General features: G+C 37.7%; 2 protein-coding genes across 3 annotated transcripts in view; both read right to left on the reverse strand.

Annotated features, from left to right (window-relative positions):
- The window catches only part of LOC105318495 (glutamate receptor ionotropic, NMDA 3A), a 16,515-nt gene extending 6,905 nt beyond the window's left edge, over nucleotides 1–9,610 (reverse strand). Inside the window, exon 1 of one of the 2 annotated variants that reach the window (XM_011415667.4) lies at nucleotides 8,703–9,610. In XM_011415667.4, the coding sequence (XP_011413969.3) occupies nucleotides 8,703–9,041 (339 nt within the window). In that variant the 5' untranslated portion in view covers nucleotides 9,042–9,610. Of the gene's footprint in view, nucleotides 1–438; nucleotides 576–8,702 lie in introns of those variants that run through there. The other variant, XM_066067219.1, reaches the window with a different exon arrangement.
- A 3,350-nt stretch (nucleotides 9,611–12,960) lies between these two features.
- On the reverse strand, nucleotides 12,961–26,354 carry LOC105318496 (acetyl-coenzyme A synthetase, cytoplasmic). The gene is made up of 16 exons (XM_011415668.4): nucleotides 25,943–26,354; nucleotides 25,177–25,268; nucleotides 23,900–24,003; nucleotides 23,641–23,713; nucleotides 23,347–23,422; nucleotides 22,989–23,112; nucleotides 22,200–22,315; nucleotides 21,390–21,582; nucleotides 21,065–21,198; nucleotides 20,522–20,654; nucleotides 16,298–16,354; nucleotides 15,871–15,954; nucleotides 15,292–15,400; nucleotides 14,845–15,044; nucleotides 13,647–13,692; nucleotides 12,961–13,537 (listed from the first exon to the last, which is right to left on the reverse strand). The coding sequence occupies exons 1-16, from the start codon at nucleotides 26,251–26,253 to the stop codon at nucleotides 13,338–13,340; spliced, it is 2,052 nt and encodes a 683-aa protein (XP_011413970.3). The 5' UTR covers nucleotides 26,254–26,354; the 3' UTR covers nucleotides 12,961–13,337.
- Between the last annotated feature and the right edge of the window lie 1,011 nt (nucleotides 26,355–27,365).

Below are 27,365 nucleotides of genomic sequence, written 5' to 3' on the forward strand. Positions count from 1 at the left end.
TGGGACAGGGTGTAGATATAGCTCGGTATTAATTTCCCAGTGTTAACGGTCAATCGCTTGTCTACGATCCTTTTCTTTTTATGGATTAATGGTTTCGCAATATTGCGTTCATACATGCAGTTAGATACCTAACACCTCGATATTGTGACTTGCTCTAGGTGTATAGCATGTACTGATTCTGGAAATCAGAACACAATTGTTATTTACAAATATTTAGATCAATCAAAGTTTGAAGTATTAAGGATGGGATAATTAGGGTAGTAAAGGATGGGGTAGTTCGGCTTATGTCAGGTTTTCTACCATGATATTTTTGAAGAATTATTATAATGAACTATATATATTTTAGAACGTGAAATATGATCTACTGGTATGTAGATCGTGAAAAAAATGATCTATTTACTTAGAATATAGATCTTGATCAACGATATACAAACAGACCCCAGTGATGCCGTGTCAATAGATAACGACCGTCAAATGAAATAAGTCTTTGGCAAGCCCAATACATCTACAGCACTGAGAATCCAATTCTCCATCTCCTCAGACGCCGATTAGGTCCCATTTTCTCTGACTTATTGTGCAAGATCTCGTACAGAATCGGTATCATGTGAGCGCTTTTCTCTGCGTTCAGTCTCCTCTTCAAGTTATGACTGATGGAGACATTGATCGTAGCTAATGTCTGAGTTTGCGCTACGTGCTCATACTTCTAAATAGACATATTAATTATAATGTAGCTTGAATGATCTCAGCAAATTCATCATCATGGGATTTCTCTTCCATGTTCCCTTTCTCAGGGGGACGCTCTACTGGATAATGTTCCATTATAATCTTGACCTGTCCGCGACCCTACCCTCCTTGTTGAATGATCGAAAGCTCGTCCAATGCCTCACAATAAGATATCAGATGAAGTACGTCGTAATCAAAATAAATCACTGTTTTAGAATTTTTAAATTGTAAAATATTTAACCATGAAATGCAATTCAACAAATCTTATTGGAGGGTTTCAAACTCGACAGGACTTGCAGACCACTAGTCCACGTTTTAACCTTTTTTGCTGCGCTGATGGATATTAAACGTGCGTCAAAGAATGATTGTTTTCTTACAATTTAGACAGTACATCACAATATACATGTATTTACATGCATTGAAAATCTGCGACGTTCAATTTTCAATAACACACGTCTAACCTGATCACGGCGTATGAGCACAAATAAACGTCATAACGCCATTTTGAATAGGTATACTGTTGTTAGATTTACCTGACCAATTTGGTATGTACATAAAATTATCGTTATATCATATATGTCCTATCTCAAAAAACAGTATGCACCGGCAAAGTTCTGGTACATGGAATATACGTTAAGGCGCGGAAGTGTATTACATGAGGCTGTTCCATATATATTATTCATATCCAATACAAAAAGCGTATATAATGACTTTAAAGCGACGATACAAAAATATTTCATTCAAATAAACATCAAAATAAATATAGATATTTAAGTTTTGAATGCTTATATTTATATTCATTTTGATGTTTATTGTATGAAGTATTTGTGTATCGTCGCTTTTAAGCTATTATATACGATATGAAACATAAATGGAACAGCCATATTAACGTTATTAGATCGCTTCCGCAACTAAAAATATAGTGCCAGAGACTTTTCGTGAAAACTCTTTTTTATTAACGAATAGATTTGATTCAACGATTATTTTTCATAATTACATATCAAATTGGTATAGTAAATTTGAACTTACAATAACTATTATGTTCAAAACGCATAGTGACGTTTATATTTGTGCTCATGCGCTGTGAAAGGGAAAGTGTATTCACTAAAATTGAAGTTCGCAGATTTCCAATGCAAACATAAGGGGGAATATAAACTGAATGTGAATATTGAGTATTGAATGCTTGTTATTATTTTTTTATATCGTCGGCCCTATAACACACCAGGCTGTGCAGACAAGTTATCATACCGCGATAACAATTAAATGCGTCTAAAACAAGAACTTTAAAGTCTTTTTTATTTGAACAGTAATTATAACATACGCCTATGCATGGACATAATTTTTCCTATTTAATTTTATAAAGATGCAACTCTACCGAATCACAACACGTCGTTATTAACCCATTTTACGTTCGTTTCGGTCAAATGTTGCTGGTAAGCCATTTCCCCCCATTTTTATTATAGCACCGTTAAAACTGTAGTTGACAGATTTACTCAATGAAGTCTTTTGCAATAATGACAGAAGTATGACAGCTATGAAAACATAATCATATATTTAGGGCAATGCTTCTTTGTTTCGGTTTCTAAATTTCTCGTGCATAAAGGGAATTTAAAAACAACATTTTTTTCTCCCTGAAAATGAGTAAATTGACTTGATTGTGAGAAGGTTAAGCCAAAGATAACATGACAGTTAGGACTCTCTTCAACACCAAACACTATCATGTGAGTTACTGGATGTGCGACTACGAGTATTCAATTATTCCTGTTTTGCAAGTATATAGATGAGTAAACAGATTCAATATTTCTAAAGAAAATATGTTGCTACTATGTCCTTTATTTACTTCAGTATTATGAAAACATGGTGTTGAATTGGTTCGGATTACGACTTATTTCGAGAGGAAATGATAAACGTTTGATATTATTACTTTTATTTCCTAAAACATCAATTGCAACCGCTGATTTGGTGAGTAAACACAAAGATACATAAATTTCAGCCACAGCAAACTTTAGGTCTATCGGAGAAACAGCAGGTCGTGTCATATATTTCAGTCAATCCAAACCGACATCTGTTACAGTACGGCTCAACTCCTCGTGACAGAATGCCACTCAGCAGACGACAAATGACGTCACGGAAAAATCAAACCTACAATCATCTGGCGTTTTTATCAACATAAATATTTTTATAAACTGTTCTTTGAATTGTGATTTATCTATGACTGTTTTGATGATATAAAAAGTTATTGCTGTAACATCTGTGGTTAAATTATATTCTGCGCGACGGGATGATGTAGTAGTTCATCTAAATAATTTCACTTCCATACTAAAAGTTCAATTTTGCAATTGTATAAATTTACTGCGGGCAAAAGCATTGAATCCTAATTGCTTATAGTTTTATCTTCAGCTACATTCGAACCACCACTCCTCATCTTCATCTCAAACCTTTGACATAACTGACCAAACAAACTACTAAATTGTTGCTGTGTGTAAAATCGACATTTTTAAAAGTTTCTTCCAGAACTCATCATTCAAAGAAAACATTGGCATCATTTCTGTAAAAACTACCGGAAAGGATAACTGTAAATAAAGTTGTTTCTGATGTGAATGAGTAAGAGAGGCGGATGAGTTAGGACATGAGATATCAGCGTAAAATCTCCACAGAACTAAAGGAGACAATTTAGTTCTATTCTCCAACGTTTTGTGCCCATTTAGGAAAAAACAATTACGAAAAACAGGAAGAAAACATTTCATTGCAATTAATTTTCTATCGTTGTAGTCACTATAAACAGTGGTTGGTGCCAGGCCATGTAACGAGGAATTAAATCAAATTTGTTTCATAATGTCCTCTTTTTCCAAATTGATCAATAGAAAACCCCAATGCAGAGGTCCATGTTGATGATATAAAACAATTTCTTAAGAAAGAGAAATCTCCACAATCGATACCCAACCAGCCTTTACTGGGCGCTGATATGGAATGCTTTAAGAGAATTTCTCTTACTTGAGTCAATTAGTAAATCAAGAAAAAAAGACAACAAATGCATCATGAAATATATATCTGATAAATAAACATACGATGCATTTAGCGGTAACATATATTTTTCTTCCTTTGGCATTAATCAAGTCAAAATTGCCTTGCCGCTAGTGGTCTGTGCTATCAAACCATCACATAGATTGGCGACGAATCCTTGGAATTGTTTTTTCGTTAAAAAAATCGAAAGCCCGTGAACCTATGAACAGTGAAATAAAAGTAGAGTGAAGCAATGAGCAGAGCCAATACCGAGTAAAACACGTTGTCAGATTTATTTAAGGAATAAGGAATCATTCTTTGAGTATTATGAGGTGATAATTTCGATCGGGGCGTGGTCAATTCCAATAAAGCCCGAAGGGGTTTATGATAGATTTGACCGTGCCCCGACCGAAATTATCACCTCATAATATTCAAAAAATTATTTCTTATTACTTATATTTATATTATTTCCAATTTCTACAGTTTAAAACAACATTTTAAAATCACTATACATGCTATGTATTACTACGCGGCGCAGTCAATACTAGTAACGTGTTATGCTGTATGACACGCCAATTTTGTGTCGTTTATCTTTTATGAAATTATTGGGTTATAGGCTTCAAAATTGATCCGTTATATTATCACAGACAAAGACAGTTGAAAATGTAAATATATGAGAATAGTTACGAAGCAAAAAACGATTAACCGATCATTAAAGCGAAAAGAGAAAAAAAAACCGCATGGTAAACCTACAACAGAAAAAGTGAAAAGCGGTATTTTGACGGGAAAAGCCGGAGAATTTCAGCAAGAATGATAGTGTCCGAATTCCTAAGATTGTATCCTTACTTTCAGAATGACTCTATGGGGGCCGTATTGCGACCTACAATTACTACAGATATTAGAAACATTTTGCAAGGAATCTACAAAACATATCCTTTTATCTTAGTTGAGATTGTAAAGCCAAAGCCACTGTTGATTACAAGCACGTAAAACAAACATTTCAAGAATTTTACTCATTTTAAAATCATTTCAGGATATGAGATTTATAGACCCCTGCTGGAATAAATGGTGTTTTTGTGGTCGGCTTTCGTTTTGTTAACTATACAATGACAGCTTCATGTAAATTTTTAATTAATAGTATTTTTTTATGCATTTGACATATTTTTAAAAACATCTTTACACAGTTTCATAAGGATTTTTAAATGTTTTTATTTACATTTTGTAGTAAAGGTAAACTTAATTTGTTCCTTGCTTTTTCGGAAAGCACCAAAACAGTGCGATTTATACTTTAAATGCATGTTGTACTTATGGCAAAACATAAAAAAAATCATATGTTGACAAGGTTATCAAATGCCGATCATTTTTTTAACAGAAATACTTGTTTACAATATCTTTTATTCCAATTAATACATGCATATAAAACGGTGGTTACCAGCACGCCTCATCCCCTCATCAAACGCTATAGATATTAGCTTCTATTTTGCGGAAAATCATTATTAGGAATGTATATCCACTACCCATGTACTATTGGCCCACTCCTGCGACAAAGCATATCTGTAAAACAATGATATAACCTTCCTTTAAGTCATGTTTCAAGATTAGGACATTTTTATAGTGCGTGGCTTACAGTTTAACACAATTATGTCGTAGTCCATTACGTCCACGGAAGTGACGTATCTAACACATATTACTGCGTTTGACTGTACATGCCCTTAAACGAAAGTTTTCTGACGAAATCACGAAAAGGTTAATAGCTGTTTTATGACCATTAACAAGTGCATGCAAGGATTCAGTTTTCTGACCAGGCGATGGGTGACAAGATTTACATAAAAGTATTTGCTCCGGTTATCATGGAGCATATATCGACTTTGTATAAAAAGCTATTTACATATAAACCGGTGCTCGATGCGGACGACCTCGTCTTGTATCGACGAGAGCCTCGCTATATATCAATGCTCGGTTTACATCGTGGTACCTCATGATTCCGCCGCGAAAACAAAGTTGCTTACACCCATATTAAACTATGAAACTTTTTAAGGTCCATAGAAATGTGAATACACACATGTAAGAGTCAGTGAGTACACCGTTTGCCGGTCGTAATCTGTTTGATTATTCATACACGGAGCTACTCGGGATATTTGGTATCGACTGTACACAAACAACGAGGGGACTCAATCACAATACAGGGAGCAGCTGGCCTCACAATCACTTGTTGGTAACAGTTAATGATTCCAAATCAAAGCTAGCTGCTACTGCTGAACAACCTGTGGACACGTCCCTAGTACGTCACGTGACAACCCTCTGTGACGGAGAACCGGGCACCTGCTAGGGACTGTGTAAATTAACCTAGACCAGAGTCATTATAGATATTGTCATCAGTTACTAAAACATGTTTGCGTCAACCATTAGCTTAGATAATAGCTGAAATTGTAATCAATCTGATTGGGTTTAATATGAGGAATCTCTTATACAAAATAAAGTCTTCGATCTTGGTGATCATCTTAGCTTTCACTGAAGGGAGCTTGCAGTTGACCATGTTGTGGTTTCACTGTCATACAGAAATCGGACCAATTCCACAACGATACTTATGTATCTAAAAACTTTTTATGGTCAATGCCCGTGATTATTTAGAATGTAAAGAAAAGCAAACACTGCCGCTAAATTGGAATTGATTCATCTATTTGAACAAAAGAGGATACCCACTACTTATTGAGCTATGGTTGGCATCAAACTCTCAAACATCTCACGACAGACAGGGGCGACAATGGAGATTCGTCATTTGTTTGCTCTCAGCAATTCAGTCTAAAGCCACTCTCTTTTTTTCAGAAAGTTCACTCGATTGTCATAAAAATGAAATATTTAATTAAGAGAGCGTCGGCTTAACGCGGATCAATCGATGGCAGAGCGAGGCCAATGGTATACCTACGGAGGGACAGATTTGACATTTTAACGATTGCAGTGATAGCTTAACCCGCGAGAATGATTCTGCTCCACGACATTTACATCAAAAACAGATAAACAGAAAATATTGTGCATCGTTAAGACTTGATAAGCTGGTTAGTGTGGCCAAGTCAATCTAAAAGGGGGGGGGGGGGGGGTATATATTGAGCGAGAAGAGACTGATTAGTTTTAGGGACACGATTTTGATTCTTTGTCAGATATATAATGAGAACTATAAAAGTAAACAAATTACCTGTTTAGGATATTATAATTATATTCGATTCAATCAACATCAAAATCTTGCAGCATTGCTTTATTGTAAACTTTAAAAATTGGGTTAATCTTTAAACCTTGGTCTTACAACCTTGCTTTCGGGATCTGTCAGCCTTAATCAAACCCTGTCAGAAGGACTGAAAAATCTTGCTGTAAAAATCTAACTACCTTACATAAAGAACTAACTTTGACAACTTTGTCGTAAGACTCTGACAACAATGCTTTAAGAATATGCAACATTGGATTAACAAATCTAAAACATTTATTGATAGAACTTGACGACATTACTAAAGAAATGTATCTTGCTGTAAGAAATTGACAACCTATTCAACTTCGCTAAAAAAAACCCTTATTTTTAGACATTTGACCAATTTTCTCTTAAAATCTAATAAGACAACTTCGATTTAAGATTCTTAAATCCTTTGCTGTAAAAGTTTAACAGCTTGTTACAACCTTGCTGTAAAAAGCTGACAACTTTGCTGTAAAAATTGACAACTATGCTACTACAATTACCAACTCTAACAAACTTGCTCCTAAATAGTAATCTGAAAACTTTGCTACAAGAACTCTTTCGAGAAAACGAATAACAGTCGGGAAACGTTTGTTGATATCGTTCGCGTTTCAAATTGTATAAATGTATGCTTATACACCACAGTGTTAACTTTTAGATTATTATTAGATTAGGCGTAGGACTAGTTCCAATGTTAATACTCAGATACACTTTCAAAACTCTCACGTACAGTTCTTTCTCTTTTACCCATTTCAACGTTGCCTGTTTACGATGGAAGGAGGAAAGAGTTACAAAATATTTGAAATTGAATTGAAACAAATTAAAATTCCTTAGTTATCTTTTGAGACAGCATACAAAGAAATGCTTCAAAAAGTGTTCAAATCTCCGAATAATTAGCCGGCTAATATCACGCTATTTCCCTTGGAAAATTGGCGATAATTTGATTATACCTATAAGTCTATCTAGCCTGTCAAAACATTATTCCTTAACATCTGCAAAGAAACCCTGCACCGGCTTTTTCGACGATTTGGAGAATCTTGATTGAACTAGAATTATTTGGTAATCAGTATTAACAAGGCAAAAAGCCTAACCAAAATCAAAATGACACAAATTTGCAAAAAGCAAACCCTAATTCTGATAAAACTTGATCCAGTTATTTGCAAATTACGTGCATGATATGACCGGCCATAAATCTAATGTATCAAGCAATCGGACAGAGTAATTGGACAAAATTGTGCGGTAACTGACACACGAACACAGCGAGGGGGGGGGATTACTTCGTCCGGAGAGATTTCACAGTATCGGACTGAGAGAGTAGTCCGTGCCACGGGACACAGCCCATCCAGTGTTGATGTTTAGGGGTCGGAAGGAGTCGGGATGTTGGGAATAATGGTCCATGCAAATTGTAACTGAGTTTTAGAGACTTCGCCTCTTCAAATTCAAGTATTCAGACAATTGTCAACTATTTTCACTCTTAGAGAGGGTAATCGACAAACCATCCATCTTGATGTAAAATACTGTAAAATACTACGAACTACTTTAAATTAGTCGACATATTCAAAGAACAGCATTGACTTATAATTTGTTAAGTGTATTTATTCTTCGGTGTAAATATGAAACCTGTTCAACTGTAATAAACCAATCCACACTTTCAGTTATTTTAAAATTCCATAACTAAATATGATAAATTTAAACTTTTAAAAAGTTAAACAAATAAAACTATTGCTAAAATATCATAGAAAGCTAAAATTACCTTTTGGTAGACTGTCTTCGAGTCCTTTAAGTAGGCAAGGGTAGGTATTCCAAGGACATCAGTGACCATGGAAATAAAATTAATAGAATCCCTATTCCCCACTATAAACACTGCGAGGGTGCGCTGCGTCAGGTAAGAACACACCCCGTGTAGCTGGTCATACACACCTGTATAGGTAGGGTAGACGGCCCCGGACACGTTCACATCCGGTCCCCCCACCGACAAATAAAACGTCCGGAAGTGTATATTGTACACGTCTTGCTCGATCACCGCCACAATATCATTTCCATGACAATATAACGGCAACAAAAGGACAATGCACCACGTCTGAAAAGCCATAACGTCAAAATAACGTTAGTCTATTCCCCTATTAGGTCGTCTTAAAAACTTTTTCATTTTGGCTCATTGTAAGGTACGACCTTCCAATGGACTCCAAGTGAGATTCTGTGCGGTTCTGACGAGAGTTGTATTTAACGTCTGTGTTTCCTGTTCCGTTATTTTAGACTGGGAACATGCCAGCGTTTGGTATTGACTTCCGGTGAGCCCATACATCACCAGTCGTCGCACAAAATGACAGCAGATCATATCTATTGCAAATTTATAAGTTTTTTCCGATCGCTCACCACAGATGTTGAAAATCGATGCGACATTTACGCCGTGCATTGAAGGGTCGCCATCAGACGAGAATTGCTACTCGATGTCGACCGTAATGGCCGAATAGAGTGTTCATCTTCATCAGCACGGCTAATGAAAAAACACCATCTGCTTGAATTAAAAACAAAAAACCGGTCCTCGTCTAACCATATAGTTCTTTCTTAATGAATAAGATCAACTTTGATCTTGCTTGATGTAACCGGTTTATTGAAGTCGAGACTTTGATGAACTGTACGTTTCTTCTCACGAGACCGAATCAACCAGGGAAAGAAATTGGTCCTCTCAGATCGAACCTTCCCATTGGTCGGCAAAGGACAGGAAAAATACAGCGTTTAATTAAGTAAGAGTTGCTTACAATGGTCCACTGCTTGGATTATACTTCTTTTATCTTGATTAAAAAGCATTGCTTCAGGAGTGGTTACAGCTTATTTAAGCGTCAGAATTGTTTAATACCATGTCATGTTAAATGGATGACGTAGTTTTACATAGCTACTATGGATGGGTAGATGGACAAATAGACTGAGTTAGAGAATAAAGATAGGGATACTTAGATCGTTATATGCACATCCTCAGTTTTAAATGCACTTTGCAAGAAACAAAATGGTTGAATCCCCTCCCACCCCACGGACTTATATGCTGTAAATTATTGTTGTAAATCTCATATTTTTTTCCATGTTGGAAATTTTTTTGAAGCAGCCCGGGTCTTTCAAAACATCCTCGATACGTGAGAAAAAAATAAGAAAAAAGATAGATAGATAGATAGATAGATAGATAGATAGATAGATAGATAGATAGATAGATAGATAGATAGATAGATAGATAGAAAGATAAATAGATAGAAAGATAGATAGATAGATAGATAGATAGATAGATAGATAGATAGATAGATAGATAGATAGATAGATAGATAATCTTCGCTAGCCAAGGGTTTCTGGTCCTCTACTCTCCTCGGAGAAACCATTGGCTAGCGGAGATGAGATAGATCATAATTTTGCGGTTATTTAATTGAAGACTGATATACATGTATCTCTAAAAGTTTATAGAATGGTCCGATCTGTCATTACCCAGTAGCGTTTCACTGTGAAATTTCATGCACTCTGATCAATCTATATAATCTCGCGGTGTTTTATGGTACATTAAAATTGCTTCACATTAGAGTCGAAAGGTTTGAGGATAATTAGTTTTGATAAATCAATACATTCATATATCTGAAGGAATCTATCCATAAAAAAAAAAGCTTTTCGCGTATGAAGCGGACCTAACTGTCCAATTCTCTGGGTCTGTTTACTAACCGTGGACAAAGGCGGCGTGTCAATGCACGTGCTGGTTCCCGCCGGGCCCCGACAGGTAGTGGTTATCGATTCTTGTATGTAATTTTGTCAAATATTAAACATCTTCTGTCTTTGATTAAACATTTATGGAAACTAGAACAAATGGAATTGAGTGATTCCAATATAAAATATCTCTTCATCCGTTTATGGATTAATGCAGAAGCATTGCCTTTTTTTGGTGTGGTTTAAATCATCATGCAAAACAGTTTGAAGCTTGTTACTTTACAGCATATGTTGTGCATCTTTCCTTTCCATTGACTAGGCGTATAAGAATGACAGCTGGTATACATGTACTGACATAGCTGTTATGTCATTATAACGTAGATTAGTTGATGTCATCTGACGTCAATGCGTTGTCGGAGAAAAAAAACCCCATTCTGTTTACAAGCCATAGCATAAAGAAATGCAGATAGAATTTTAATCGCTCCCCAGAGTAAGGAGTCTCGTGATGTTGGCTAAATGCTCCGACGTGGGATATTTATAGAAAAATACCATATCAATTATTCTTTTAAAATTCTATCAGATTATTTTATTAGTAATAGATTTGTCATATTTGAGTTCATTCAACCAGTTGAAATTGTATATTTCAGTTTTAAAATAAATGTGCACATTTTGTTTCCCTCTGGACATCGTATTCTCTGGGGTTTTTTTTTTTTTGCTCTTAAGGGGGAAAAGGTGACTGTGTATGAAAACGCAGTCAAGTTGTGCGTTGGATCTTATAGATCTCATACAATTTCTCCATGTGTGACTGCTGATGTGTAAACACCCATCTTACAAATGCCGATCTTTCCAAAACGAATTCGTTTAGTTTCCCGGACCTTGCGGAGCGTTAAAATAAGTATGTGTCCGGGAGATTGGAGCCGGTCCGTGATAGATGCCGATGTTAGAGAGTTCGGGAGACAATCAGCATAAACAGAGGTCTGGAGACAGCCCAATTCTCTCCACTGATTGGTGTCCCAGAAAAAGGACAGAACACATCCTATCTGTCACAATGCCGACAGTAAGCGGTAACCAGCCTCATCTGGTGGGCCGAGGCAGTGGAGGGAGTACAGGCGTCCCTACCGGTGCCCTTGACTTCTCTGATCCTCCAGACTCGGGGTGAGGGGGCGTCGATGAACCAGAAGTCTACGGAGCCCCTCTCATCAATGATCTTTACTAGCTAAGCTTTACTGGGGTAGGTGGATGAGGACTAGCTTCATACCATCAACCTGCCCCTGTTTGATATGTAGACTTTGTCGGAGTGGAAAACCTAGCTTCTTATCAGTAGCATCAGTAGCCTGGTCTTCGACCTTAGGATTGGGGGGGGGGGGGGGGCTAGTTTCACATCAGTTATCAGGACCTATTTGATCTGAAGAGAGGGCGGGGAAAAGTGGGGGGGGGGGGGTAGCTTCTCATCAATTCACCGATTACCTGGTTCTAAATGATCCATTAGGGGCGTGGAACATTTACATTCATCATGTTAACCTGACCATTGTCCATCTAATATGTTAGGATCCTTATGATGAACGCCCGTCATGACTGATCTGTTTATGAGTCTGCTTGTCTTCAGGTTAGAAGCTAAAGATTATAGGGTCTAACAGTTTTGTAAGGAATGCTGAGAATACAAGATTCCTGATATACTGAGTTCTCCTTTATTCATTTCCTCTTTTTAGGTAAAGAGAAGTTTCTCCTTGCTTTACACAGAACAAACACATACTTATATACAGTTAAGTTCGTTTAGTACGATCAAGGATATAGCAAATTCTGAGATAAGCGAAGTTTTTTTTGAGTCCTAGGTAAAATTCTTAACAAATCATTGCAAAATTTTACGGTTAACAAAAATTCGGATATAACGAATTTACGGATATAGCAAACTGATTTTGAGTCCCATAGAGGTGAATAATAAAGAAATTTAACACTTTTATAACGCATTTCTTTACAATTTAAAAAGTTTGCACTACCATTTAACATAATAGTTTGAATAAATTTATTTTCATTAATTTTTTTTAGACTCACAATCCAATCATTAAAGGTATCAAAGTAATTAATTTTTATTCTAAGCTTCAATTAGCAAAAATAATAGTCTGGTGAAAGAAATTCGCTATATTTATTATTGCAAATTCATTCATTATATACGGTTATAACGAATTACAGATATAACGAAGTAAACCCATTGGTCCCTAGAAATTCGCTTTAACTGAGTTTTACTGTATTTCTCTCAATATCTGTTAGGTCATAGTAATCAGTATCAAGATACGTCATTGTAGTTTTGTCCAAATATTGAGACATCAAAAGAATGTGGTTATCATTTTATAGTATCAACTTACAATAGCTGTACTTCATCAACAACAGTCAATGGGTGTATGTCTGTTACATCTGTTTATATACAAGTCTATCATTATTTCTACAACTCATTTAGAATTCACAGTTGTGAACATTGGTAAATTGCACTAATTATTCTCCATAAATTGCACAACATGATTAGTACAAAGTTTGTATCACTAACAGTAAAAATCATAGAGACAAGACACAACAAATAAAGCACAGTAAAAAAGGTTTCAGATGTTGACAATTTGTTCCGATGAGATGAGTTTTTAGTTTTGGCTGTGAGTGAGGTCCCTAATACTTAATGTCGATGTCCCTGGTCCCTGTGCCCCGGATTCCCCGTTTATTATGCATCGTCTGGGCGGAGATTGAACAGACTCTCGATCACTGTCTCGTCTGCTAGGGTCGTGATGTCACCCACGTCCCGGTCACCAACCGCGATCTTGCGTAAAATTCGCCTCATGATCTTACCAGAGCGAGTCTTGGGCAGACTGGGCGCATTCTGAACAAAATCAGGCATTGCAAATGGGCCGATCTTGGTTCTCACTGTAAATGAGAAATGGGAAGATCAAATTAGCACTGATGAGGTACATGTAGATTAAAACAGGATCATCATCAAATAGCTACAATTAGATTTTGTAAACTAATGACAGACCTTTTGTCTTGAGTTCGCTGCCCAACTCTTCACTGAACGTCTCACCCTGACATGAGAAACAAGAAGTAAACAAGAAATAAACAGAGAGAAAGCAAGTGGTAAGTTACATAAACTTGTTGCTGATAACAAACAGAATCTAGATAGACGACCTAGAATTTAGTAACCCAAATAAACCCTGGATTTACTCTCTGGGTTTACTAGAGTGGACCAAGAGTAAACCCAGAGTGGACACAGAGGGTAAACCCTGATCAGAAGTATACCCCTGAAAGCAGACTACATGTGTATTCGTAAGATACAAGGGGCAGGAGTTACAGGCAATAAGATGGTAAGATAAAAAAAAAAGATGGGTCTACATCACACTTTGTACAGTTGACACCAAAGCAAATCGAGTAAACCCAAAGTAAACCCTGAGTGAACCCAAATTTTCAAAAGGCAGAACTGATTGGTACCGTATATGGGTGCACTGTATAACATTTGGTTTGAAGTTTATTACCAGTTTTTATAGAAAATATAGTGGGTTTTTTTCAGTTACCAGTAAATTGAAATACATATCATTTAAGAAAATGTGAAAAGTTCATAACAGTATGAGCTTAGTCGATTATGATCACAATACAAAAGCCTGCCTGGGGAATGGAGATATGTATCTATTAACAGATTGAAAAGTGCATTGTTACCTGACAATATTACATGATTAATAATACATAGGACGTTGTTTCTAAACTTTTAATGGAATGAAAATTGATAGTTATCAGAGCTGTGTTTGCGATTTTATATTCTCACGATTTAATATAAAACAACAGGATCGCAGAAATGAGTACCTGCTCAATATAAGGAAGGTACAGTAGTGCATTAATCAGTAAATTCAAGCTTCTGTATACAGGGTTATTTTACCCCCTGTTATTTCCCCCTTCTACACTTGCATACAGTAGCTAAGAATTGTACCTAGAATTTATATGAAAGTGACTTAATTAATTTTTCTTCGCTAAGAATTTATTTTCTACTTAAGTAGTAATTTTGCTATAAAACTTAAGTATTTTTATGAATCCCTTGAATTTGCCAGGAGAAACCTCTGTTTAAAGAGAGATAATTTGAAACACTGGAATTCACCCAGTCATAAATTTTAATGACCACGTATAAACCATATTAGGTCAGCTACAAACCATGTAGCTAATAGTATTCATCCCTAGTACCCACTTACCTCTTTGAGGGTGACAAAGCAGTAGGTGCACTCCCCCTTAATTTTGTGGGGGTGGGACACCACCGCAGCCTCCGCGACCTTGTGGTGCTCCACCAGGGCAGACTCTATCTCGGCGGTGCTCAGCAGGTGCCCCGAGACATTGACCATGTCGTCGATTCGTCCAGTGACCCAGATGTAGCCGTCACTGTCCTTCTTCCCGCCTGTAATGCAGCATAGTTAAACAATGTTTCTCATGTATTTAAGGTCTTCAATACTTGCAGACAAAACAGACAGTATCAAAAACAATAATTAACAGTTTCAAATAAAAGGAAACATGTTACTGTAAATATGCATGGATAAATTTTAAGCTCATTCTCTGTAAGACAGCCAGTTAAGGAAATCTACATGTGAGGATATCATAAAACATCTCGAGAATTTAAAATATTCCATGAAAAAATGAAATCTCACCATCTCCAGTGCAGTAGTATCCTGGGAATTTTTTGAAGTATGTGGTCTCAAATCTCTCGTGGTTCCCGTACACCGTCCTCATGATACCTGGCCATGGCTGCTTGAACACCTGTAACAAACAAACGACTGACGTCATCAGATATCACTATTCTGTTACACAGCAACACAGCTTCCCTCATTAGATATCACAGATATCTGAAACATCACAGATATCTGAAACACAACTCCCTTTCTTTATGTTATCAGCCAAACATCTGCGATCTCATGATTAAATACTAGCTATCGTGTAGCCTGTAAACAGGGATATTTTTACAATATCAAATTTTTCCTTCTCAATATGGATATAATTCATCTTATTTGAAATAAATAAATGGTATGCAACATATATAATGTCTTTCCTTTAAACATCATAGAGGAGCTATAATACTGTAGAAATCTGAGAACAACAGCAACATTAGACTATTATCTTGTTATACATGTATACTCTAGATATCAGGACACCACTAAGCCATTCAGAATAACAGATATCTGTTTTAATTGTAGATATCAATTTCCCTTGGTGCCTGTCTACACACTGACCAGATATCCCTCCTTGTTGGGCTCTGTAATCTCCCGCCCCTCCTCATCCAATATGACGGGGACCACTCCAAAGAACGGGAAAGTCTGGAACAAAAACATGAATACATCACGACTGATAGACTGTGCAAACAAGGGCAATAACTGAGTGTTGTCTACAGTGCTTTTACCAATTAATACAACAGACGTTTGCCATCAATAAAAGGCATCATTGAAAAAAATTAGGTCATTATACCATATTTTCCTCTTTATTCGTTAAAAATTCAAATGATTTCTGACAGTGACAGAGAAAATCCTTTGGTACTGACATGTAATGTCTAAATGATGGAGTCATTTATTTCTGTGTAATAGAGACATTCATTTCTATGTGATGTCGAACAGGACTGCTGTGGGGGTGACAGAGTACAGATTGGTTGCTATGGATACTTACTGCTGACCCTGGTTTGGTTGTTGTGGCACCAGGGAGAGGGGTAATCACATGACCTCCCTACAATACAGGCAAATCAATCAAAACAAATCAATAATCAAAGATCAATTAGGCAGATAAATATAACTTGATGGATGAACATTTCTATCATACAACTTTCAAAGTTTTGGCTGAGGGTGTTAAAGTTAATTTTTTACTATTTTTTTTAAAGTACTGTATCATTATCAATACATTATTATAGTTTGTACCAAGATATATATTCCATCACTTTTTGAAGATTCTAATGTAAATTAACATACCTGTCAATTAAGTACAATAGAAATCAATAAAAAAGGAGAAAAAAAGTCCAAAATTTCTTCATGGAGTGACACATTATCTCTTTTTACCAGGAAAGACTCACAGGAACAAAAACAAATTCTTTCTTATGGGGATTAATAATGGGAAATGTTGACATCTTTTCTCCATTTGGAAATACTTGAGATACCTCAAACAATTTTCTTTAACATTGTCATCAGGGGTATTTTCATGTTGTTTGCAATGCAAAATCCCAGTACACTTTTTATTTGTTTGCTGTGTATTGAAACCTGACAAGCTAGAGGGGGCGTTTCAAAGGAGACCTCTTGGGATTTTTCCATACTATTGACTAAACTTCCTATAAACCCTGAGGTATTTATCTCATTAAATATCAAGTAATTATAGAAAATATGCTGCATAAATAACTTGGAACAAAGTACCGGTACACTAACTATTAGGTGGTTGAGCTTTCATCATACAGTGGACAGAGAACAGGTTGTTTACATTTTTATTATCAATGGTATGTCATTTTGGTATGAATTATACCGCAATGACATACCAGTTTATTGAACAAGAGAGGGGGTAAATGGACTTTCATGAATAGATTGCCACCATTTTTGTTTTTTAGATATACATCATTTTTGTTTTTTAGATATACATTATTATGATATAGCTAGAATTGATATGTGCATAGTAGCAATCAATATTCCTGACATTCAGTGTACTTGTAATCTTTATTGCCTAAACTCAGCAAGCTGGGTCTTTTCCCCAAAAGTGACAGATTTTTACAATCTGCCAGACAAATCACTGTGGTGATGGAGAGATACTGGATTTTACACCCTGTCATTTCTTATGTAGGTTAAGCATTATCAAAATAATCAAACATTACTGGCAACGTCTGGTTGTTCTCATTTTTTTTTCTGGTCAATAGACACATAAACCTCATTAAAATAAGGTTTCAGTAATACTGTTTCCGCGTGTTCACTGTTTGACCAATGTTCCATAGAAATGGGATGGGGGAATTGAAAAGTAGAGGTGAAGAGTGTGTGGGGGTGGAACGTAGGGGTGAGATATGTGGATAGAGGTGGACATAGGGGTGAGGTATGTGGATAGAGGTGGAACACAGGGGTGAGGTATGTGGATAGAGGTGGAACACAGGGGTGAGGTATGTGGATAGAGGTGGAACACAGGGGTGAGGTATGTTGGATGGAGAAGTGTGGATGAGACTGTGCTTGTTGGTGGAGCAGTGAGGATGAGGAGTGTTTATGGGGTTGTAGCAGTATGGTGAGGTGTGTATATGGGGTTGTAGTAGTGTGGTGAGGTGTGTGTATGAGGTTGTAGCAGTGAGGATAAGGAGTGTTATGGGGTTGTAGCAGTTGTAGCAGTATGTTGAGGTGTGTGTATGGGGTTGTAGTAGTGTGGTGAGGTGTGTGTATGAGGTTGTAGCAGTATGGTGAGGTGTGTGTATGGGGTTGTAGTAGTGTGGTGAGGTGTGTGTATGGGGTTGTAGCAGTGTGGTGAGGTGTGTGTATGGGGTTGTAGTAGTGTGGTGAGGTGTGTGTATGGGGTTGTAGCAGTGTGGTGAGGTGTGTGTATGGGGTTGTAGTAGTGTGGTGAGGTGTGTGTATGAGGTTGTAGCAGTGTGGTGAGGTGTGTGTATGGGGTTGTAGTAGTGTGGTGAGGTGTGTGTATGGGGTTGTAGTAGTGTGGTGAGGTGTGTGTATGGGGTTGTAGCAGTGTGGTGAGGTGTGTGTATGGGGTTGTAGTAGTGTGGTGAGGTGTGTGTATGGGGTTGTAGCAGTTGTAGCAGTATGTTGAGGTGTGTGTATGGGGTTGTAGTAGTGTGGTGAGGTGTGTGTATGGGGTTGTAGCAGTGTGGTGAGGTGTGTGTATGAGGTTGTAGCAGTGTGGTGAGGTGTGTGTATGGGGTTGTAGTAGTGTGGTGAGGTGTGTGTATGGGGTTGTAGCAGTGTGGTGAGGTGTGTGTATGGGGTTGTAGCAGTGTGGTGAGGTGTGTGTATGGGGTTGTAGTAGTGTGGTGAGGTGTGTGTATGGGGTTGTAGCAGTGTGGTGAGGTGTGTGTATGGGGTTGTAGTAGTGTGGTGAGGTGTGTGTATGGGGTTGTAGCAGTGTGGTTAGGTTTGTCTATGGGGTTGTAGCAGTGTGGTGAGGTGTGTGTATGGGGTTGTAGCAGTGTGGTGAGGTGTGTGTATGGGGTTGTAGCAGTGTGGTGAGGTGTGTGTATGGGGTTGTAGCAGTGTGGTGAGGTGTGTGTATGGGGTTGTAGCAGTGTGGTGTGGTGTGTGTATGGGGTTGTAGTAGTGTGGTGAGGTGTGTGTATGGGGTTGTAGCAGTGTGGTGAGGTGTGTGTATGGGGTTGTAGCAGTGTGGTGAGGTGTGTGTATGGGGTTGTAGCAGTGTGGTGAGGTGTGTGTATGGGGTTGTAGCAGTGTGGTGAGGTGTGTGTATGGGGTTGTAGCAGTGTGGTGAGGTGTGTGTATGGGGTTGTAGTAGTGTGGTGAGGTGTGTGTATGGGGTTGTAGCAGTGTGGTGAGGTGTGTGTATGGGGTTGTAGTAGTGTGGTGAGGTGTGTGTATGGGGTTGTAGCAGTGTGGTGAGGTGTGTGTATGGGGTTGTAGTAGTGTGGTGAGGTGTGTGTATGGGGTTGTAGCAGTGTGGTGAGGTGTGTGTATGGGGTTGTAGTAGTGTGGTGAGGTGTGTGTATGGGGTTGTAGCAGTGTGGTGAGGTGTGTGTATGAGGTTGTAGCAGTGTGGTGAGGTGTGTGTATGGGGTTGTAGTAGTGTGGTGAGGTGTGTGTATGGGGTTGTAGCAGTGTGGTGAGGTGTGTGTATGGGGTTGTAGTAGTGTGGTGAGGTGTGTGTATGGGGTTGTAGCAGTGTGGTGAGGTGTGTGTATGGGGTTGTAGTAGTGTGGTGAGGTGTGTGTATGGGGTTGTAGCAGTGTGGTGAGGTGTGTGTATGGGGTTGTAGTAGTGTGGTGAGGTGTGTGTATGGGGTTGTAGCAGTGTGGTGAGGTGTGTGTATGGGGTTGTAGTAGTGTGGTGAGGTGTGTGTATGGGGTTGTAGTAGTGTGGTGAGGTGTGTGTATGGGGTTGTAGCAGTGTGGTGAGGTGTGTGTATGGGGTTGTAGTAGTGTGGTGAGGTGTGTGTATGGGGTTGTAGTAGTGTGGTGAGGTGTGTGTATGGGGTTGTAGTCGTGTGGTGAGGTGTGTGTATGGGGTTGTAGTAGTGTGGTGAGGTGTGTGTATGGGGTTGTAGTAGTGTGGTGAGGTGTGTGTATGGGGTTGTAGCAGTATGGTGAGGTGTGTGTATGGGGTTGTAGCAGTGAGGATAAGGAGTGTTTATGGGGTTGTAGCAGTTGTAGCAGTATGTTGAGGTGTGTGTATGGGGTTGTAGTAGTGTGGTGAGGTGTGTGTATGGGGTTGTAGTAGTGTGGTGAGGTGTGTGTATGGGGTTGTAGTAGTGTGGTGAGGTGTGTGTATGGGGTTGTAGTAGTGTGGTGAGGTGTGTGTATGGGGTTGTAGTAGTGTGGTGAGGTGTGTGTATGGGGTTGTAGCAGTATGGTGAGGTGTGTGTATGGGGTTGTAGCAGTATGGTGAGGTGTGTGTATGGGGTTGTAGTAGTGTGGTGAGGTGTGTGTATGGGGTTGTAGTAGTGTGGTGAGGTGTGTGTATGAGGTTGTAGCAGTATGGTGAGGTGCGTGTATGGAGGTGAAAAGGGTGAGTGTGGCAGTGGGGGCTTTGGGGGTAGATAAGTGTAGATGATAGTGTGTCTGTGGGTAAACAGTGGGGATTATGTGTGTAAAAGGGGTGGAACATCGGGGTGCACCCGGTGTAGTATGGGGGTGGAGCAATAGGGGTGAGGTATATAAGTGTATGGGGGTGGTGTATAGGAGAGCAACTGTATACTGACTGTTTCTGTCTGCCAGAAGGTGTCCACAATGGCACACTGCTTGTTGCCAACCACGTTGTAGTACCAGAGCCAGGCTTCGGGGTTGATGGGTTCACCCACAGTGCCCAGGACCTTCAGTGTGCTTCTATCATACCTACACAGATCATACACAAACAGATACAGCACAGCTTTATGACTCTATCCAAATACAATCACTCCAAACATGCTTATCTATGCATGTATATAAAATGTTTTTTGCTTCAAGAAAAAAAAAGGAAATGGTTCTACACCCTCCAGGTAGAATGGTTTTAGTACCAAGCCAGGAAAGCTTTTAATAGTTTTGAAATGAAGCAGTGAAGAGGCTTTTTTGAAATTATTTTAAAAGTTCCAGTTATAAAATTTGAGGGTGTTAACTCTGTTCACTGATAGAGAGTAAAATGCCCACCTGTATCCCCTCATTGATAGTACATGTACTAGCAAACACGGATATTTTAAATGTACATTGTTTTCTCTAATAGGTGGACATGATATGATAGCCCCCTTCTCAGTGACTATGAAGCTTACTTGGTGACAAAAGAGTCGTCGTATTTCATGAGAGCCCTGATGGCGGTTGGTGCTGTGTAGAACTTTGCCACTTTGTATTTCTCAATGATGGCCCAGAATCTGCCAGCATCGGGAAAAAACGGCACTCCTTCAAACTACAAAAATAAAATATTGTCAACACATTAATATTGAATATCAATAATAAATTTATATATCTACTTCAGGTTCTATATCTGAAAACAGCACAAAATTCCCTCTTCCCCTAAAATAGAGGAATTATAAAGTCTGCCATCTTTCAATATCTCTATTTCATTTCACCATTGACGTATATACCTGCTTCACTTACAATGATTCCTGTGGCGCCGTTGTTCAGTGGACCATAGCATGTGTAGGTGTGTCCAGTGATCCATCCCACGTCAGCCGTGCACCAGTAGACCTCGCCCGGGTGGTAGTCGAAGACGAACTTGAAGGTTGTGGCCGAGTACAACATGTAACCCGCCACCGTGTGGAGCACACCCTTGGGCTTCCCAGTGGAGCCACTGTCATAAAACCGCCGCAAGTTAAAAACCAGTAACATCCATCACAACAGAACAACCACATATCAAACAGTATGAAACACCAAGATTTCTTGGAATTTCATCTACTTATAAATCACATGTTATTTAATCTTTTTTCTTTATAAAAAGGGATGGCCACATCAATGATGATCATTTTAAATTACTGTAAATTCCTTATTTTATGCAAGTACTAATTTCTGTGTTTTGCATCAAATTCTGAGAATATAAAATCAGAAACACCAAATTTTTATCATAGATTCATTTACTTTATACCTGTCCTACACATTAAAGTGAGATTTTAAAATCATAAGATGTGTTTCTCGAATTCCATAAGGAATCTACAGTATTCATAAAAATGAATTAGCACTAAATAGGATTCCTGAACAAGAAACTAGTAAAGTACATGAATAATTCCAAACCAGAACCCATAGATTTTGTCCTACCTAACTCTGAATGTATTAAACTCCAGGCATTAATTTAGAACTAAACTTTCTAAAACTTCTCTGTGTTGTGCTAAGTCAAAAAGAGTCAAGCTTCTGTTACCTTGTGTACAGCATAAAGAGGGGTTTACCTTGTGTACAGCATAAAGAGGGGTTTACCTTGTGTACAGCATAAAGAGGGGGTCCTCGGCCATCATCCACTCTGCCTCACACTCGGGGGACTGTCCAGTCATTATATCATGCCACCACACATCTCTTCCATCATGCCAGTTGATCTGTCATATAAAACAAAAACAATGATTAATCACATTCTTCCTTATTCATAAAAGCAATGAATGACCAATCGAATTCTTTCTGAAGTCATCTTATTAGCAATTCATAAGAGCAGCACCCATCAATTCTTAATACAGAAAAAAGAATCCAACAATAAAAGCAGAAACCAGCAAAATTTTCCTTTACCAGAAATGTTCTGAAGACTGTATGGACTACATCTTGGGTAGCTTTTATAACTACAAGTACCATGAGTTTGGGAGAAGTTCAGTAGAACTACCATATATGTACCTTTTTAGTATAAGTGAGCGTCAGAAGTACTACACATACTTTGAGTTTGAGCATAGGTCAGAAGAACTACATGTATATGTACCTACCTTGAGTTTTGAGTGAGGGTCAGTAGACCAACACAAACCTTGAGTTTGAGCAAGAGTCAGTAGATCTACACATACCTTGAGTTTGAGCAAGGGTCAGTAGAACTACACATATATGTATCTTGAGTTTGAGCATAGGAGCAAGTGTCAGTAGACCTACACATACCTTGAGTTTGAGTGAGGGTCGAGTAGCCCTACACATACCTTGAATTTGAGTGAGGGTCGAGTAGCCCTACACATACCTTGAATTTAAGTGAGGGTCAGTAGAACTACACATACCTTGAGTTTGAGCACCTACACATACCTTGAGTTTGAGTGAGGGTCGAGTAGCAGGTGGTTCTGTATTCTCGTCATGCTTTAGGTTGCTTATGTCTTCCTCTGAAGGAGAGAGATGTCTCACGACCACACATGTACGAACTTCGTGACTCCTACAGGTTTACAAGCAATATAAAAGGGTCAGCAATACTACAAATTCTTGAGACTAAAATAATTAAAATTCATTGTAAGGAGGTCCCAGTGAAGCACATGTATCATTTTGTTGTTGTATAGCTGACTTTTCTGCTAATACACAGAGATGAAAAAACTTAAAGTTCTCTTCGGTTCGTGAGTCATTGACTTGCAATTTTTACTCATCGACTTACAAGTTTGACTCATCAACTTACGATTTGGTGCAGATGTCTACAGCATCATCAACTATCTTCTTTACATTTAACAGCTTGGCTCCTCTCCACACACCATCTACAATATTACATTGTACATGCATGAAGTCAGGCAGTAATATCAAAAAACCCTTTCCGTAGTTTAATGGAGATGCAAAGAGAGTTTTTATCTTGAATGACACCAATGGAATTTACAATGTACAGGTTTTATATGAGCAGATGGAAATTTAATAGATAATGCATTAAAAAAACTTAATCCACATTAATAATTTCCTAAATTTTTAACATAAGTCTTACCAGCAGTGATAACTACGTGACACTTGGCATCAAGGATTCTACCGGCCAGCGAGTCGGAGGAATAGCCAGCAAACTGAAACACACAAACATCTGCCAATCTAAATGGCATGAAGCTCGCTGCAATAATCTTACCAAAAAACCATTTTACTAATTCATCATTAGTCAAATATTTGTTGAATTCAAAATTACTCTGGCCCTGAATTAGTTAGTGTGTGACCTTTTTGCTGTAAATTTGTTTTCTGCTTCAAATAGTACTTACAATGATGGAGTGAACAGCTCCGATCCTGGCACATGCTAACATAGCAACAACGAGTTCTAATATCATGGGCATATAAATGGCTATTCGGTCTCCCTTCTTTATACCTGTGAAACCAAAAGCTCAGTTTAACTTGTTCACAAACTGGAATATAATGGTTATAGTTATGTATACATATATAATGTACAATATATTTACTTTTAGATGGGGGAGGGGGGTGTTATGTTACGTATAAGCATACTGGCTTGAGTACATGTACAAGTAGACCATCTGATTGACAGTGCAGGCACCATCCCTTGGTACTCTCTGTTTTCAGGTCACCTTGTTTCTGTATAGCTGTTGTATTCACTGATGTGTAAATCCTATACATATATTTCATTGTATTAATGAAACATTTTGCATATTGTTGCCTGGACATTGTGAGCAGTATTTCATTCATTATTTGTTATAATCACGATATTATATTTTTTAATGTATATGCCCCTTGAGGGCCCTTGATTGGTGAATAAAAAAATATAACACGTTATAGTTCTTTAAAGATTAATTTTCCTATATTTTTAAAACCGATCCTAAAAAAAAAAGGGGGGGGGGGGGTCTTCCATCCATTTTTTTTCTATAGAAATTTAAAAAAAAAAATGTTTCTTGCAAAAAAAGTATGTGTGTGGGGGGGGGGGGGGGGGGGGGGGGGTAGGGGGTAGGGGGGAGGGGGGGTTTGGGGGGTTGGACCGCTCTCCCGCCCTCCCTTGATACTACATGTACATGCCAAAATGCTAGATATCTTTCTGGAAATAAATAATCCACTTATGTTGTTTCTAATTTTCTTGTGCGTAATTTTTTCTTGTTACGATAGATGTCGCGCCTAAAGTCAAGCTACCTGCCAATAAGCTACCTGCCAATAACGAATTTTCATGTATTTTTAGCGACTAAAAATGAAAGCTTTTCGAACCTGATTGCATTATATAGAAATTTAAAACGGCTCATAACACCAAAACTAGGAGGTGCGCCATCAGGCCGAGACCGGATCCTCGGGGGTACGGGTGTCCCCTGACGGAATCCGGTCTCAAAAGGGGCCATATTGACACCGATTCCTGGCACCTAGGCGCTGAGTTGACCCTATCATACATGTTCCATACATTATTGTAGGATCTCTATACAGGGCGCCTAGCGCCCAAACTAGGAGGTGTGCCATCAGGCTGAGACCGGATCCTCTGGGTTATGGGTGTCCCCTGACGGAATCAGGGTAGTATGGGGTATTGACTGTAAGCCTGAGGGGTACATACCAATCTTTTTTAGAACATTGGAGAATTTGCAGACCTCTTCCAGAAGCTTCTTAAAGGTAATGGAGCCCTGGTCATTGGGATTGTTGCCTTCCCTGTGAAATACATTGTTTGTTTGTTATAGTTAACCACTGCAACACAGATGGTGATGTAATTGATGTTTAAGCTGAGTCTTCTATTTCTTCTGTCTCTTCATTTCCATGCATCATAATACAAAAAGTTCTCTCTACGAGTCCTATTTACCATTTTTTCAATTAAAATTTACAGACACACTTATGTATCTCTCATTTCAACATACAGAATGCACAAATCCTATTCTGACATCTTAATGAAGTAGTATCAATATTTCATTGAATGAAGAATTCAGATAATTTAAAGATGTTAAAAATTTTAAATCCAACATTAATCATTTATTCATTAATTCTGAATATTAAAAAGAAAGTCTACATATATATATAGATGTTACTCCCCTACACACGAGAAGTAAGAGTGCAAAATTACTCAGCACTGCACTTTAAGGAGGATGAAGAAAAAGATATTACATAAGATAAAGACATTGATATGAAACAACAAACATGTAACATTTAAAGATAAAAAATGCTATCATCAAGTCCCAAGTCCTTTAATTGGGTCTTTATTTTTTAACATCCTCTCTTTCTCTCTCTCGAAATCTATAAACAACATTTTATCTGTTTACCATCTAATGACATCTTTTATCACTAACACTTGCATGTATTATCAAACCAGGTTACCTCGCCAATATACTCACCAGTAAAAAGCGATCTTATCCCCCATGCCCCGGTCAATGTTACGATCCAAGGCGTTATAGCATATATTGGTCTGCGCTCCGTCCATCCATTTTATAGAGATAGGGCCCTGGTTGCAATCAAAGTTATACTGGAGGAATTCGCCGGTCGGGGGAGACTTCCAAAAGAATTGTTTTGAGATTTCATCCCAGAAGCCGGCGGGGTCCTCGATGGAGCGCTGGTACATCTCCTTATATTGCTCCAATGACGACACATGCGCGTCCCGCTGTATCCTCTCCAATGGAGGATATAGGTCCGAGTGTCCGTTGTCCATTGTAGACTGTACTTTTGTCTCTTTTGCTAGTATTATGGTTATTGTTCCTCTTTGCGCGAAATGAAAGTGGAAAAAAGGGTGACGCTACGGAGGCAAGTCAAGTCGTACGTTATCACATTCGTAGTTCGTTTTCTAGAAAGATACACTTTCCTTTCATTTCAATAATAGCAAACTATCCTTTTACTTACTTTAAATTTTAAATATTTAGTTAATTAATACCAAGTTTTATATGGGGCGCCGATTTAATATTTTTGAAGTATTTTCTGATTTTTTGATACCAAGAATTACTTATATGATTTATTGATATCAGAAATTCAAACTGATTTTTTGATATCAAGAATTATATTTTCTGAATTCAAATAAAATGGTGAATAAATTTCACATATTTAATAAATACTTCCTTGACCCAAAATTAAATTGCTGAACTACAGAGCCTGATTTGCATTTTAATATTTGTTGTTTTTTATTTGAATATTTATTTAATGTAAAAAAATTATTAAGTGTTCCTGATAATTCTGGTCTTATGTATTGAACATGTTGAAAGTACTAACTATGCGCCTGAATGATTCCTTTATATTATGGGACTCCATCATTTTAAAGGAATTCCATTCAATATTCACAGCGAATTACAAAGAAAGCAGTGCTAATCATTGTATATGTGGACAAACTTGCCAAAATGAAATCAGGTTTAAAATTAGGCATACATCATAATGTTAACAGGCATGTACAGGTTTGAAACACAATTTCTTACAAATTACAAAAGTTGCATCACAGGGAGCATTCATTAAGTTGATAGTAATTTTATGTAAGTCTTTTTTCTGATATCAAAAAATCGATTTTCTGATATTAGAAAATACAAATCATTTTTTTGATATCAAAAAATTGATTTTCTGATACATGTATCAAGAATTCGATTTTTTGATATAAAAAAATCCACTTTAATTCTTGATATCAAAAAATATATTTTGTGATATCAGAAAATCATTTTTTGATATCAAGAATTTTGAATTTGTGATATCAAAAAATGATTTTCTGATATCACAAAATAAATTTTCAGATTTTAAGAATTCTTTTTGATTTCAATAATTCAAATTATTGATATCAAATATTTA

Source organism: Magallana gigas, chromosome 7 (assembly GCF_963853765.1).
Source record: "Magallana gigas chromosome 7, xbMagGiga1.1, whole genome shotgun sequence".
Taxonomy (NCBI): Eukaryota; Metazoa; Mollusca; class Bivalvia; order Ostreida; family Ostreidae; genus Magallana; species Magallana gigas.

Bases quoted from the DNA above. Each gene is read 5' to 3' on its own strand.
- LOC105318496 (XM_011415668.4), bottom strand. From the start codon at position 26,253: ATGGACAACGGACACTCGGACCTATATCCTCCATTGGAGAGGATACAG. The intron at 20,655-21,064 runs GTAAGCTTCATA...TGATCTGTGTAG, and splicing joins GACGACTCTTTTGTCACCAA to GTATGATAGAAGCACACTGA. The intron at 13,538-13,646 runs GTCTGTCATTAG...TCTCATTTACAG, and splicing joins CAGCGAACTCAAGACAAAAG to TGAGAACCAAGATCGGCCCA.